The sequence below is a fragment of the Zalophus californianus genome, chromosome 15 (assembly GCF_009762305.2).
Source record: "Zalophus californianus isolate mZalCal1 chromosome 15, mZalCal1.pri.v2, whole genome shotgun sequence".
In the NCBI taxonomy this organism is placed as follows: Eukaryota; Metazoa; Chordata; class Mammalia; order Carnivora; family Otariidae; genus Zalophus; species Zalophus californianus.
Genome location: NC_045609.1, coordinates 13050157 through 13065465, shown reverse-complemented (window position 1 = coordinate 13065465; position 15309 = coordinate 13050157). Strand labels below are relative to the sequence as shown.

At 44.6% G+C, this 15309-nt stretch overlaps 1 protein-coding gene across 3 annotated transcripts in view; it reads right to left on the bottom strand.

Moving 5' to 3' along the window:
• Positions 1 to 3229, bottom strand: part of B3GALNT2 (beta-1,3-N-acetylgalactosaminyltransferase 2) — a 56121-nt gene extending 52892 nt beyond the window's left edge. For all 3 annotated transcript variants that reach the window (XM_027590048.2, XM_027590056.2, XM_027590066.2), the window contains exon 1: positions 2902 to 3229. In XM_027590048.2, coding sequence (XP_027445849.1) covers positions 2902 to 3013 — 112 coding nt within the window. In that variant the 5' untranslated portion in view covers positions 3014 to 3229. The remainder of the gene's footprint in view (positions 1 to 2901) is intronic.
• Positions 3230 to 15309: the final 12080 nt, after the last annotated feature.

Below are 15309 nucleotides of genomic sequence, written 5' to 3'. Positions count from 1 at the left end.
CACAAATTAACAGAAATCTTGGAAATGAGGGAAACATAAATTCATGACAGATCTACTGATAAGGACACTCATCACATACACTACTAGTATGCTCTCGCCAATCTCAAAAACCTCCCCAAATACCTCACTAGCCTATGCACCTCTCTAAAATTCATGGAGTGTTTACTATGAATCAGGCACTTTTCTGGGTGTTGTATTGAATCTTCACAATAACCCTATGAGATCATCATTTTATAAATAAGGAAACCGAAGCACAGAGACAAGATTAACATAGAGGGATAATTTTGGATGAACTGGCCCTAGGCAAAATTGTAAAGCAAGCTCAATTTGTCTTTGGCCTTCTCCTTGCTCCCTGTTTCAGTTCAACAGACTAGGAGGATCTCAGAGCAGGGGACTCCACATGTAGCTCGCTCGATACTTAGCGCTCTAGGCATTTATTGAATGGATATGCTTCTTTCCTTTCTTTGGTTTCCTTCTCTCCAAATATCCTAGAAAGAGAAGACGTCTTTGGTCTCATTCTTTTTCCAAATTTACTGTTTACATAATTCCTGCTAAGGTATTACCCAAAACGAGTATCTTATAATATATTAGATAATATCCTCTATATTCTCCAGTCTAGTGTCCCTGTCTCCATTCTCTTCATCCACCCACGGATTTCAAAAGAGACCTGCTTCCTCTTCACCAGTTGCTCTCCTGGACCGTATTTCGGCTGTTTTCTACATTAGAAAAGCGCCAGGTGCGGACAGGACTCCTGCACTTCATTCAGGTCCCTGCTCAGTGGCCCCTCCTCAGAGGGGCCTCCCCTGACTTCTCTAGGCCAGCAGCACACCACTCTCTTGTCCTCCTACACTGCTTTCATTTTGTCATCTCGCCTACCACTATCCCCTTAATGAGCCTTAAGACAAAGAGGCAGACGAGAGAACAAAAAGAATTCTTAAAACATTCATTCAAGGGAAGAAAACTTAACAAAATCTCGGGTTTTCTCTCTCACTTTGGGCTGAAGGTGTAAGGGTAGAAATGTAAAAGTGCCCAATTGTTTCAGTTTGAACATGGTGGTAACACAATGGGAAAAGGAGCTGCAGGAAATTTTGGCGATCGATATGCTTCTACCGTTTTTAGTTTTGTAAAGTGAAAGTTAGGAGTCTGCCAGGTTTCATTTAGATTAAAATACCTAATTTATCATCTAGCCAGAGGCACACTATCCACCTAAGTCAAAGTTAATTTCTGTAACTAGTACTGATTTCTTCACCTATAGCCTGATCCTCTTCATGGCCTACTTCCCAGGCTCCTTAATCTAGCTCAGGCTAACTTGATGGCAGATAGGGGCATCATCCAAACACCATGCGGATAGAAAAACTTCAATGAAACTAAGAAATTGCCTCCTAAGTTTTAAGCCTGAAGGCAAAGAGGTTTTGCTTGTTTACTGAACCTCAAAAGGCAATTAAAGGTCATAAATATCCTAAGAATGCTCTGCAAGTAAATTCTAGTAGTGCTCACTCATCGCACAAAAAAGGAAAGGAAGCTGTAAAACACAAATCTAACAGATGTTACAAAGCATTTTATATCCATGGCAGTCTTTCCTCAGCTCAGTTTACAAAAACCTAAAAACCAAAACCTTTAAAAAAAAAAAGGCCCCAAATCCTAACCTGTTAACAGGTTAAATGCTCCATAACCACTATATTTTCATTAAATAAATTAAACAGTGTTTTAATTCTATTCAGGTCACACAAATAGCCTTTTCAAAGATCTTGTGGTTTGTCTAAAAGGAAAAGATTCTAAGAGGTTGTTACCAGGATAAAAACCCCCACTTATAACAATGAGATTGCTTTGCGGATTGCCGAATTAGTTTCCATGCTTCCTACCTAAAAAGTACAGCACAGACCCATCTCAGAACTGCAAATATTCAATCCTAATTTTGAAAACTTTTGGATAAGAAAACAGCTGTTCTGGGGAGAAGTGGTAGGAAAAAAACTCCCCGAGTAGTTAGAACACGAAACAACTATTACCTCATTTTTGAAAGAGCCTTCTAGGTTTCTTTATATGTCCTAGGGCAAGCCCTTAAAAAAGACAGGAAAAAAAGGGAAACCCATTAAGAAAAAAGGGTGGTAGAACCCATTAACGACAACAAAAAAACCCGCTGGGTACCTACTAGGGACAAAGCATTCTATTAGGCGGTGAAATGAACAAGAACAAAGATCTCATTCCCATGAGAGTGTAAATCTCAGAACAAGAGGATAGGATCGTTAGAGAATTTTATGTTTTCACGTACACTTCATTAGTAGGCTTCGCAAGCCAAACTCACAGGAACAACCCCCCTCGTAGCCATGCCCTATTTCACGTCCAGATTTGTTTAACCGACTGACATCATAGTTTCCAAAGAAAATAAAATGCAGTATATTCTTAAAGCAAAGTTATCCTTAAAAGCAAAACCCAGCCTTTTCAAACACGCCCACGGCACTAAGACCTCCAAGTCTTGACCGAGGAAGACCAACAGCTTGGGAAGGAGGCAGGCGGCCGGGCCGCCGGAGCCCGGGCGCACGCGGCGGCCGCCCGCGGCTGAAGGACACGGGGTTTTGCTCCCGGGACCAGCCGGCAGGCGCCGGACAACTCGGACCAGGCCTGGGGGACAGACGAAGGACTCGCGGTGGCGGGCACCGCTCTCGTGCCCATAAAGGAAGAAAGCGGGAGGTGAGAAGCGGCGGGGACACGAAACGAGAAAAGCGCCCTCGAGTTTGCCCGATTTAACGCCCCGAAGATGAAAAGGGCCGTTTGTCTCGCCTGGGGACGGTCGCGTTCGGCCCGTTCCCCATTTCGGGACTCCGTGGAGGAAGCCGCCCGGGGGCTCGGAGGCGGCCTCCCGCCCCTCACGGCCTCCTGGCCCGCCCGGCCCCAGGACCTCACCTGCCGGGCCGGCCCCAGAGGCGCGGGCGGGCGGCGGGGAGCGCAGCCGCAGCCAGAGGTGCAGCGCGGCCCCGAGCACACACGGGCACAGCAGCACCAGCCAGTTTCGCATTGGCCGCCCCCGCCGGCTCCACCTCACGCCCCCGTCGCGCGCCGGGCTCTCCCGCGTCCCGGCGGAGAGGGAGGGGACCTGCGAAGAGGAAGGCCGAGGGGCGGCGGCCGACGCACGCGCGACCACTCTGGGCACGCCTGCCCTCGCACCCGCCGCGGTCCAGACTCCTCGCGGTTCCCGGTCCCTCGCCTCGGATTCCTCCAACGGCGGGCGGCGGCGCCTCAGCCGGCCAGACCCCGCCCCCTCCGCTTGGCCTTCCCCCGGCCCCGCCCACCTCCCCACTCGCCCCGCCCCCTTCCCTCGCGCCCCCTCCCGGCCCGCAGGCCAACCGGGAGCTGAAGTCCTGCTCTGGGCCTACCCGGGGGGCGCACCGCAGTGGTCCCGAGGTTCGGAAACCACATTTCCCATGATCGCATGCCCTTGCTCGCGTCACTCGGCGGTCGCGGAGGCGAAGCGCGGAGCCCCACTTGGAGCATGCGCGTCCCTTCTCGACGCCTACTGCCCCCCGATGGCCGAAGGGCGGCGGTGCCGGGCGGCTGGTGCTCAGGGGCCTGCACAACCCTGGGAGGGAAACACAGCTGAGGCGAAGGTTGCCCGTCGCCTCTGATTTAAAGGAGATCAGCGTGGTGCTTGTTTTAAGCCACGCAGAGCTCGATTATGCGAATGCTGGCCTTCCCTGGGAGACGGGATCCTGCTGCCGTCTCCTTGGCGCGAAAAGCGGGCCCAGGCAGTCCGAAGCGTGTGTCTTCAGCGGTGAATAAGCCCTCAAGTATTAGTTCTGGTGCACCGTGTACCCGGCTCCCTGCCCGGCTTCGTCCTCTGGGAGCGCAGGATAAGAGCGCACCCCGGGGGTCGAGCTGTGGGGTATGACAGCGACGGTCCGGGCGAGGGTACAACTCCACACACCCCCGATTCAGACCGGGGAGAACAAGGTGACACCTTCTACAGGACGGAGCCGTAACAGGAGGACGCGGGCTGTGCGGGACCGGTGGGAAGGATTTGAGCAGCCCTCCTCGGAGACCAGGTCCTGCCCGGCGTCGTGCAGCCCGGGCCCGACGCGCGAGGGCGCGGGTCGAGGCGGTGGGTGCCGTGCTAAGAAGGCGGAGGGAAGGATGAAAATGAACGCCTGGAGTATGCTGTTTTTTTCGTTTGTTTTTTAAGTTTCCACAAGTTGTGGCAACAGAAGGAACCATATCGAGTAAAGTCTTGGTTGAAAGCCACAGAAAATCCATTTCAAACAAACTTAGGGCGAAAAAGCGAATTTACTCAAGTAACTGAACAGTGCAGGAGGAGAGGTCGCAGGGACTGTCAATATGATTGGCAATTTAATCTCGGCAAAACAACCTATTAAAATTATTTTTTTTTAAGTAGACTCCGTGCCCTACTTGGGGCTTGAACTCATGACCCTGAGATTAAAGGTCGCAGGCTCTACCAACTGAGCCAGCCAGGCACCCTAAAATTAGTTTTTATTTGAATGTTTTGTAATGTCTAATTTTAAAATCTCTTTTGGTTTGTCGTATAAAAGCTGTAAGCCTAAGGTGTTCATACTGTATGTTTGTACTTAAAAACAATGTGGGGTCAGAAATGATTTTTTTCCCTTTAAAGGGATTTGTATATTTGTTAGTTATCCCTTGCTACCTAACAAATTACTCCAAAACTTTTTTTTCAAAGATTTTATTTATTTATTTGAGAGAGAGAGAGAGAAAAAAAGTGGGAGGGGAGAGCAGCAGAGTGAGAGGGAGCCTGACAAAGGGCTCAATCCCTGGACCCTGGGCTCATGACCTGAGCCAAAGGCAGATGCTTAACTGACTGAGCCACCCAGGTGCCCCTTACTCCAAAAACTTTTAAAACAATATTCTCTCACAATTTCTGTGGGTCAGGAATTTGGGAGCTAAGTGCTGGTTCAGGGTCTCCCATAAAGTTGCAGACAGATGTCAGCGGGGGTGAGCAGCGCAGGGGTCCTGGGCAGCAAATTTACAAAAAGAAAGAAAAAGTAGTAAAAGGCCTCTGTTGATATCCTAAAATGTTCATTTTGTAGTTAACGAATTACAATGAGTTAACCCAAAAAGAGAAATAATCTCTAATTTAGGCAGATCTATTTATGCAACAAATCCTCAATTGAGCATCTATTATGTGCCAGGCACTTTGGTAGTAGGTACTTCGGAATAAATGGATGGACAAAACCGAGATCCCTGTCCTGCAGTGGTGGGGATGGAGCAGACTGCAGACTATGAAATGATAAAGAAATACATTTTCGCAGCATGTAGATGACGGTAAGTTCTACAGAAAATATGAAAAGCGGCACAGGATAGGGGAGTTGGGAATGCAGGACTGACATGGGGCCAACTGCAGTATTAACCAGTATTTAAACAACTGTTCAAAGTTACAATGAGCACTAAAGGGAAGAATAAACAAAACCATCCTAATATACGGCATTACCTAATTAAGATGTTGTTCCTTCCAGTTACCAAAATGCTTTAGCCTACAGGAGGAACTTCACTGACGTTCTGACAAGCCTGTAACAGAGCTCTGAGTAACTTGCTAGCATCCGCAGATCTCACCACAGTGGGGGCTGCTCTATCACCTGTTGGGAGGAGCAGGACCTTCCATTTACTTGTCGTCTACTATCCCCCAATAAACTCAAGACTAAGGTGGTTAAAGATTGTGAGAGAGACAATGCATAATAATGGAAAGAATAAAATTTAAAAAAACCTCCAGAGATGATGTCAACAGCCTGTGTAGTCAAGGTAGTCCTAGTTTAAGATGTGAACAAGTTAACAGAATTAGGATTAAGGAAAGGCAAACCGGGACGGTTGGTTACCCTGCGTTGCAATTCAGTGTAAGAAGAGAAAGGAAACACATATTGGGGCCACACAAAGCAGGAGGTATCTGACCAAACCCAAGGCATCCCAGAGGAGGTTATCCCTTGAAAACACAGGGCTCGGGCTTAAAATCAAAGAGGCCAGTTAAGAAAGCCAGAGGGAAATAAAGGCATTTAAGAACACGTTAGGCAGGGCATCTGGCTGGCTCAATCAGTGAAGCATGTGACTCTTGATCTTGGGATTGTGAGTTCAGGCCCCACCTTGGACAGCCAGTGTAGAGCCTACTTAAAAAAAAAAAAAAGAAAGAAAAAAGAAAGGGAAGGAAGGGAGGGAGGAAGGAGCACCTTAGGCAAAAATAATAAATAATAAAAACAAATAACCCCCAGGGGCGCCTGGGTGGAGCGCAGGTCGTGATCTCAGGGTCCTGGGATCGAGCCCCTCCTTGAGCTCCACACTCAGTGGAGAGTCTGCTTGGTACTGTCTCTCCCTCTCACCCCCACCCAAATAAATAAATCTTTAAAAGAAAAACAAACCGGGCGCCTGGCTGGCTCAGCTGGTTAAGCGACTACCTTCGGCTCAGGGCATGATCCCAGGGTCCTGGGATCAAGTCCCACATCAGGCTCCCCTTGCTCTGCGGGGAGCCTGCTTCTCCCTCTGCCTCTGCCTGCCACTCCTCCTGCTTGTGCTCTCTCTCTCTCTGTCAAATAAATAAATAAAATCTTAAAAAAAAAAGAAAGAAAAACCAAAAAAACCCCACAAATAACCCCCAGATAATGATGACATTGCAATTAGGGAAATGCAAGCAATTTCGCATGACCTTGAAGTTAGGCCTGGAGAATGGTGAGAAGTGACCAGAGAACAGAGGCCAGATCATCATCACATGCTAGGCTAAGGAATTTGGATTTTATCTGGAAGGCTCTGGGGAAGAATGTTTTCTTTCTGACTACAAAAGCAATACATGATTATAAAAAGGAATTTGGAAAATATAGAAAAATATAAAAAAATTAAATCACACCAAATAAAAAACATATGCTGTTTTTTCTTTTTGGCATTTTCATTTATTTTTTTGAAGACTTATTTATTTGAGAGAGTGAAGCTGAGGGAGGGGGGAGAGAGAGAGAATCTTTTTTTTTTCCTTAAAGATTTTATTTATTTATTTCACAGAGAGAGACACAGCGAGACAGGGAACATAGGGGGAGTGAGAGGGAGAAGCAGGCTTCCCACTGAGCAGGGAGCCCGATGTGGGCCTCGATCCCCGGACCCTGGGATCATGACCTGAGCCGAAGGCAGCCGCTTAATGACTGAGCCACCCAGGCACCCGGAGAGAGAGAGAGAATCTTAAGCAGACTCTGTGCTGAGCACAGAGCCCAATGTGGGGCTTGAACTCATGACCCTGAGATCATGACCTGAGCTGAAACAAAGAGTCCAACACTTAACTGACTGAGCCACTCAGGTGCCCTGGCATTTTCATTTTAAAAAAATTGCAAGTATACTGTAAGTATGAATTCATAGCTATTTATTTCACCTAACATAAGCATTTCACATTTAATTAGTGGTCTTGGGAAATATAACTTTTAATCATATAATCATTTGTCCACATTATAATTTTTCTATTTTTTTTAAGATTTTATTTATTTATTTGACAGAGATACAGCGAGACAGGGAACACAAGCAGGGGGAGTAGGAGAGGGAGGAGCAGGCTCCCCACTGAGCAGGGCGCCCGATGTGCGGCTCGATCCCAGGACCCTGGGATCATGACCCGGGCCAAAGGCAGACGCTTATGACTGAGCCACCCAGGTGCCCCCGAACATTGTTTAATTACAAAACTAATGCATGCTTATCATAATAAATGCAAGTAATGCAAGTGTAAACAAAAACAATGTTAGAATCCTCCTTTGGCCCACACAATCATTCCATCCAGATTTAACCACTTTAGCCTAGATATTTCTGCTTGTGTGTGTGTGTGTGTATATATATATATTTGGGAAAACTCCAAATTCCAGTTTTCCCAAATTCCCTAATTTTTGGTATAGAAAGGAAGGAGCACCTTCCCTTTTAATCCCCGAGAATGCAATCTGTGCCCTTAACCCGTGTAACTCCAGAAATTCTAGTCCCCTCCCTAAATATCTATGCATGTTCCAAGAGCATTTGCTTCTGCACAAGTTCATTATTATTGTCACTGATCAGCTCTTGCTCCAGACTGCTGCTCTAATTTTCTCCAACAATCACCTCAGCCCATAACTACTTCTCTAGGCCACAACACCAGCTCCTTCTGCTTCCACCCCAACCTTGGACATAATACTTCCCTTTCTCCTCCAAATCACAGCTAAGACATGGCTGTCATGTTTAATACATTTTATTAAGAATTTAGACTAAGAAAATGCAATACAGAAAGGAAAATTTTAAACTAGACGTGAGATAAAATTGCGCCTAAGGTCTACGAGTAGAGTTTCCCATAAGGCTGTCTCTTGCCTTATACTCCTTCCCCACTCCTGTCACTCCAAGAGCTTGCTCATCTCCATGTGAGGGTCACTTCTCATGGTTCTCTCTTTCAGTACAGGGTCCAATTTTTACTGCCAACCAATGAACTCAAAATCTTGAACTTAAAAATCAAATCAATGAACTTAAAAATCTCTTAAAATAGCCTAAAATGTATAATATGCATGGTTCCGTGTATGCAGTTCTGTAGAAAGATGATTTTTTTATTCTTCTAAGTCTTTATCATTAATGTTTCTCTGCAGCTCTCAACCATTCACCTTTTTCCCTTCAAGGAACCCACCTTTCCTTAAACAAGAAAGTTCACTTTTTTTTTGGTTAACAGTTGGGAAACCTGTAAAACCATCCAAACATTCTTTTCAAGAGTTTCAGGATGACTGGCGTCCTTTGCCTTGGGCATCGACTGCCCAAGTAATGTGCACTACTTAAATTAATAGCGTTGCCTGGTGACAGATGGTAGCTACACTCGTGATGAGCACGGCATAAAGTACAGACTCGTCGAATCACTATGTTGTTGCATCACACTTGAAGCCAACGTAACACTGTGTGTCAACTACGCTCAAATAAAAAAATAAATTATGACTTTTCTTTAGTCAATACTTGAATTCTTTTAGGTGCCTGTGATGTGGCGATCAGATAATCTTTGCAGAAAACCACCTTTTGCACCAGCAGATGGAACGCTTAACATCTCAATCTGAAGCCTCTTGACTCGTGTATTTGGGTTATCCCACTTGTTCAGGACGTCTCCAGGAAGAGGAGGAAAACAGACACTGTCAAACTGTCCTACAAAAACGTGTTCAAGGAAGAGGGAAGGAGCCTGGTGTGATGGGTATGGAGTGAATAAGAATAATAGACGATGAGGTTAGAGATGTAATCTCGAGCAAGATTCTGATACAAATCATGATAAAGATTTTGGTGTTCCCTCTGAAATGAACGGAGAATAGTTACCTGATGGTTTTGAACAGTAGAGTAATGTGGTCCGACTTACGTTTCAGCAGGATCACTCACGGTGCTGTATTGAGAACAGACTGTCTGCGGCTGACGGAAACTTACCACGGGTAGCAGAGGAGGGAGACGTTATCACTTGTGTTCTGAGACCAGCTGTGGCAGCCCTGGCTCACCAGAAGATGGATTTCCAGATGCTGTGGGCAAGGTGCATCTGCAAGGTGCATGGGTGGTGGGAGGAGATGCTGTGGTGCCCCATCTTCAGGCTGGAGTGTTGGCTGCTGATGACCGGTTGCATTGTTTTCTGGGAATTGCTCTTAGCACAGGGGTACTGCCTTGCCCAAGGGTACAGCCCCCTCCCCTAGGGATACCTGCATCCAATGACTAGTTAAATCGGGGTAAAAAGATTTGGGATAACTCCGAGGAGCCATCCCATGGCCTCTGTTGTAGCTGCGTCACAGTTCAGCTTCTTCTGCCCGATTCTGCTTCCCTGGCTCCCCTCTAACTGTCCCCAGGAGCAGTCCTCAATAAACCTCCTGCACACTATGTGAGCTCGAGATCTGTTTCCCCAGAAACCTGATGTCTTCCCCCCAATCCATCTAATCACTGAGACAGTGATTCTGTTAAGATGTGTAAATAAGACCAGGCCATTTCTCAACCTAAAACCCTGGGATGGCTCACCAGTTCATTAACAGGGAAACCAAAGCCCTTGGCCTACAGGCCCCGTGTGATCTGGAGCCCTGTACCCCTCTCACCTCATCTCCTAGTACCCTCCCCCTCATTTGCTTTGTTCCAGAGCCATACTGGCCTCTTTACCACCCCTTAAATATGACAGGTACATTCTTGCCCCAGGATCTTTGCACTGCTTGGTCCTTTTGCTCTTCCTCCAGATATCTTCATGACTTGCTCTTTCTCCTTTAAGTCAGCTAAAATGTTACCTTCTCCATGAAGCCTTCCCTATCCATTCCACTGCAAATTCAACCTCCCTCCCACCACTCCCAATTTCCATTACTCTGTTCTATGACATTTCTCACCCTCTAGCATGCTGTCCACTTTCCTTGTCTATGGTGTATTGTCTTATTGTCCACATAGAGCAGAAAGACACCCCCCCCCCATTTTGTTCACTGATATATCCCAGAACTTGAAGCAGTGACTGGCACTCTGCGGGTGATCCATATATTTTTTTAGAAGATTTTATTTACTTATTTAGTTATTTATTTATTGAACACAGGGGGAAGGGGCAGAGAGAGAGGAAGAGAGAGAATCTCAAGTAGACTCCCAGCTGAGTGCAGGGCCTGACTGGGCTCGATCTCAGGACCCTGAGGTCATGACCTAAGCCAAAATCAAGAGTCTGATGCCTAACCAACTGAGCCACCCAGGTGCCCCATGATCCATACACTGGCTGAATGAATGAATGAGTGAATGAATGAGTGAATGGGTGAGTGAGTTTGGGAATCTTTATCAAGGTGATTGTAGCAGAATTCATGCAGTGTGGTTACCCAGGGAGAGTGTGCAGAGCAAAAATAGAGACATGAGCATTTAGGTGCAAGCAGAGGAAGAGGAAATTACAAAGGACTGAGAAGCCAGAACACAGAAGAAAGACAGGAGATGTGCCACAGAACACAAGAGGTGAGATGGGGAGGGAGAGCAAGCAACTGTGTACAGGGTTGTCAAGCTATGAAGCCAGGTAAAGACTTATGGCATGAATGTCTTCCCTCCAAATCCATCTAATCCCACATGTGATGGATTTTCAGGTGGGGCCTGTGGGAGGGAACTAGGTCCTGAGAATGGAGCCCTTATAGTAGGATTAGCATCCTCATAAGAAGAGGCCAGAGAGCTAGGTTACTCTTGGACTGAATTCTGCAGCAAGAAGTTGGTTGTCTACAACCCGGGAGTGGGCTCTCACTAGAACCCAACCGTGCTGGCCCCCGATCTCTGATTTCCAGCCTCCAGAACTGTAAGAAATACATTTCTGCTGTTTCCCAGCCACCCTGTGTCTGGTACTGTGTTATAGCAGTGCAAGCTGATCAAGACAAAGACATAAAATTGTCTCCTGGTTTGGTGGTTGGAAGATAACTAGTAGTTTCAAGGAGTAGTTAGGGCAGGAGGGAGGGTACCGTGAGGTGAGGAAAGAATTGGGCACAATGAAGTGGAAATGATGTATGGATCACTTTTTCCAAGAAGCTTGGTTGTAAAGATAGGAAAGGGAAAAATTAGAGCTGGAAGGAGGGTCAGACTGAAGAAGTGAGGTGGGAGAGATGAGACTAACCTGGGTATTGTAAAAGAGGCATGGAAAGAACCAGTAGTAACCGTATAATTAATCATCCAAATCAGAGTTTTGAGAGAAAAAGGGTACAGGACAAATGCTACACTGGATGGGTGATGCCAGGACAACAGGGACTGTCCACAGACCAGGACATACGGTCAACCTATCCAAAGCTCAGGTTCTCTATGCAAGTCATTCCTCTGTGCACTTAGCAAGCTATTACATTTTCTAACTGTAGGTGGCAGCAAAAAGCTCTTTTTGAATTTTTTTTTTTTTGGAGGGGTTGGGGGGATGGAACTACATATTGGTAAAAGTTGGCCAGTTGTATGTTCGAAACAGCAGATTTCAATTTAGATTGGACTTTGGGAAAATTCATTTTGTACCTTTTTATGAAAAGCAGCATCTCTATTGGCTCTCAAAGAGGAAACAATATTTGAGCCATTATAAAATAATGTTAGTTGTGGAGTCATTTTATCATTTTACCTTTCCTTTTTTTGCCATTTTATCCCTTTTTCCAGTATTATTGGGAAAAAACTGACATATATCACTGTATAAGCTTAGGGCACTCAGCATGATGACTTGTTTACATATATTTTGAAATGATTATTGCACTAAGTTAACATCCATCATCTCATACAGATACAATAAAAAGAAAAAAATTTTTCTTGTTGTGATGAGAACTCTTAGAATTTACTCTCTTAAAAACCTTCCCATATATCACACAGTGGAGCTAGCTATAGTCACCATGTTGTAGAGTCCATCCCTGGTGTTTATCTTATAACTTGGCCACCTATATCCACTACCCCCGGCCCCACCCTCTGGCTCTGGTAACCACGTCTGATCTCTTTTTCTATGAGTTCGGTTGGTATCTTTTAGATCCCACATATAAGTGAGATAATTTGTCTCTCTCTGTCTTACTTATTTCGCTTAGCATAATGTCTTCAAGGTCCATCCATGTCATTGCAAACAGATTTCCTCATTTTTTTATGGCTGAATAACATTCCATTGTGTGTGTATTTATATACAATGGTATATATTATATACATATGTAATATGTATACAATATATTGTATATAGTGTGTATATATATATACACACACACATATTGTGTATGTATATGTACCACAACTTCTTTATCCATCCATCCACTGATGGACACTTGGGTTATTTCCATGTCTTGGCTATGGTAAATAATGCTGCTGTGAATATGGGGGTGTAGATATCTTTTTGACTTAGCGTTTTTGGTTCCTTTGGATGCAGTCATGGAAGTGGAATTGTTGGATCATAGTAGTTCCTGGTAGTTCTATTTTGAATTTCTTGAGGATCCTCCACAGTTTTCCCTAGCTGCTGTACCAGTTCATAATCCTACCAACGGTGTGCAAGAGTTCCCTTTTCTCTCCATCCTCACCAGAATGTGTTACCTCTTGTCTTTTTTTTTTTTTTTTTTTCTGAGAGTGTGCACATGAGAGCAGGGGAGGGGTATAGAGTGAGAGGAAGAGAGAGATTCTTAAGCAGATTCCACGCTGAGCAGAGAGCCGGACACAGGGCTCAATCACACGACCCTGAGATCATGACCTGAGCTGAAATCAAGAGTCAGAGGCTTAACCGACTAAGCCACCCAGGTGCCCCTACCTCTTTTCTTTTTGATGACAGCCATTCTAACCAGTGGGAGGTGATACCTTACTGTGGTTTTGATTTGCATTTCCCTGATGATGAGGCATGTTGAGCCCCTTTTCATGTGCCTTTGGAAAAATGTCTATTCGGGTCCTTTGCCCGTTTTTTAAATTGAGTTATTATTAATTATTATTTGTTATTGAGTTGTATGAGTTCTTTATACATTTTGGATATTAACCCCTTATCAGATATATGCTTTGCAAATATATTTTTTCCGATTCCATAGGTTGTTTTTTTCACTTTGTTGATGGTTTCTTTTGTTGCACAGAAGCTTTTTAGTTTGATGTGGTCCCACTTATTTTTATTTTGTTGCTTGTGCTTTAGGTTCATATCCAAAAAATCATTACCAAGGCCCACGTGAAGGAGCATTATTCCTATGTTTCCTTCTAGGAGTTTTGTGGTTTCACATTTTACATTTAAGTCTTTAATCCATTTTGAGGTAATTTTTGTGAATGGTGTAAGATATGGGTTTGGTTTCATTGCTTTACATGGGAAGATGCAGTTATCCCAGCTCCATTTATCGAAGACCATCTTTCCTCCATTGAGTACTACTCCTGGCTCCCTTGTCAAATATTAGTTAACCATATATGCTTGTTTTTTTTTCCCCCGGGCTTTTAGTTTTGTTCCATTGGGCTATTTATCTGTTTTTATGCTAGTATTATACTGTTTTGATTACTATAGCTTTATAGGATAGCTTGAAATCAGGGAGTGTGATGCCTCCTGCTTTGTTCTTCTTTCTCAGGATTTCTTTGGCTATTTAGGGTCTTCTGCAGTTCTATATAAATTTTAGGATTTTTTTTTCTGCTTCTGCAAAAATGCCACTGGGATCTTGATAGGACTGCATTGAATCTATGGCTTGAACTCAACATGGGGCTTGAACTCACGGCCCCAAGATTAAGACCTTAGCTGAGATCAAGAGTCAAATGTTTAACCACCTGACCTACCTAGGCACCCCTGGGTAGTACTGACATTTTATTTTATTTTGTTTTATTTTATTTTAGATTTTTATTTTTTTGAAGGACTGAGCAAGAGAGAGAGAGAGCACGAGCAGGGAGGAGGGGCAGAGGGAGAGGGAGAGGCAGACTCCCCGCTGAGCAGGGAGCCCAACATTGGACTTGATCCCAGGACCCTGGGATCGTGACCTGAGCCAAAGGCAGACACTTAACTGACTGAGCCACCCAGGCACCCCAATATTGACATTTTAACAATATTAATTCTTCCAATTAATGAACCAAGGATACCTTTCCATTTATTTGTGTCTTCTTTGATTTCTTTCATCACTGGTTTTTAGAGTAGAGATCTTTCACCTCCTTGGTTATATTTATCCCTATTTTATTTATTTTTTTTAAGATTTTTATTTATTTATTTGAGAGAGAGAGAATGAGAGATAGAGAGCACGAGAGGGAAGAGGGTCAGAGGGAGAAGCAGACTCCCTGCTGAGCAGGGAGCCCGATGTGGGACTCGATCCCGGGACTCCAGGATCATGACCTGAGCCGAAGGCAGTCGCTTAACCAACTGAGCCACCCAGGCGCCCCTATCCCTGAGTATTTTATTGTTTTTGATGCAACTATAAAAGGGATCAATTTCTTTCTTTTTCAAGAAAATTGTTAGAATTTTCTAACGTTAGAAACGTTAATGACTTTTATATGTAAATGTTGTATCCTGCAACTTTACTGAATTTATTGATGAAATCTAAGAGTTTTTTGATTGAGTCTCTAGGATTTCCTATATATTAAATGATGTCTTCTGCAAATAGAGACAATTTTACTTCTTCATTCCAGTTCTGATACCTTTTATTTCTTCTTTTTGCCTGATCTAGCTAGGATTTCAGTACTCTGTTGAACAGGAGTAGTGAGAGTGGGCCTCCTTGTCTTGTTCCTGATCTTGGGAGGAAAAGCTTTCAACCTTTCTCCATTATGATGTTAGCTGTGGGCCTGTCATATGTGGTCTTTATTTTGTTATGTTCCTTCTATGACTAATTTGTTAAGAGGTTTTATCATGAATGGATGTTGAATTTTGTCAAATGCTTTTTCTGCTCTCTTGAGATGATCATATGATTCTTTTCTTTCATTCCATTAATGTGGTGTATCACA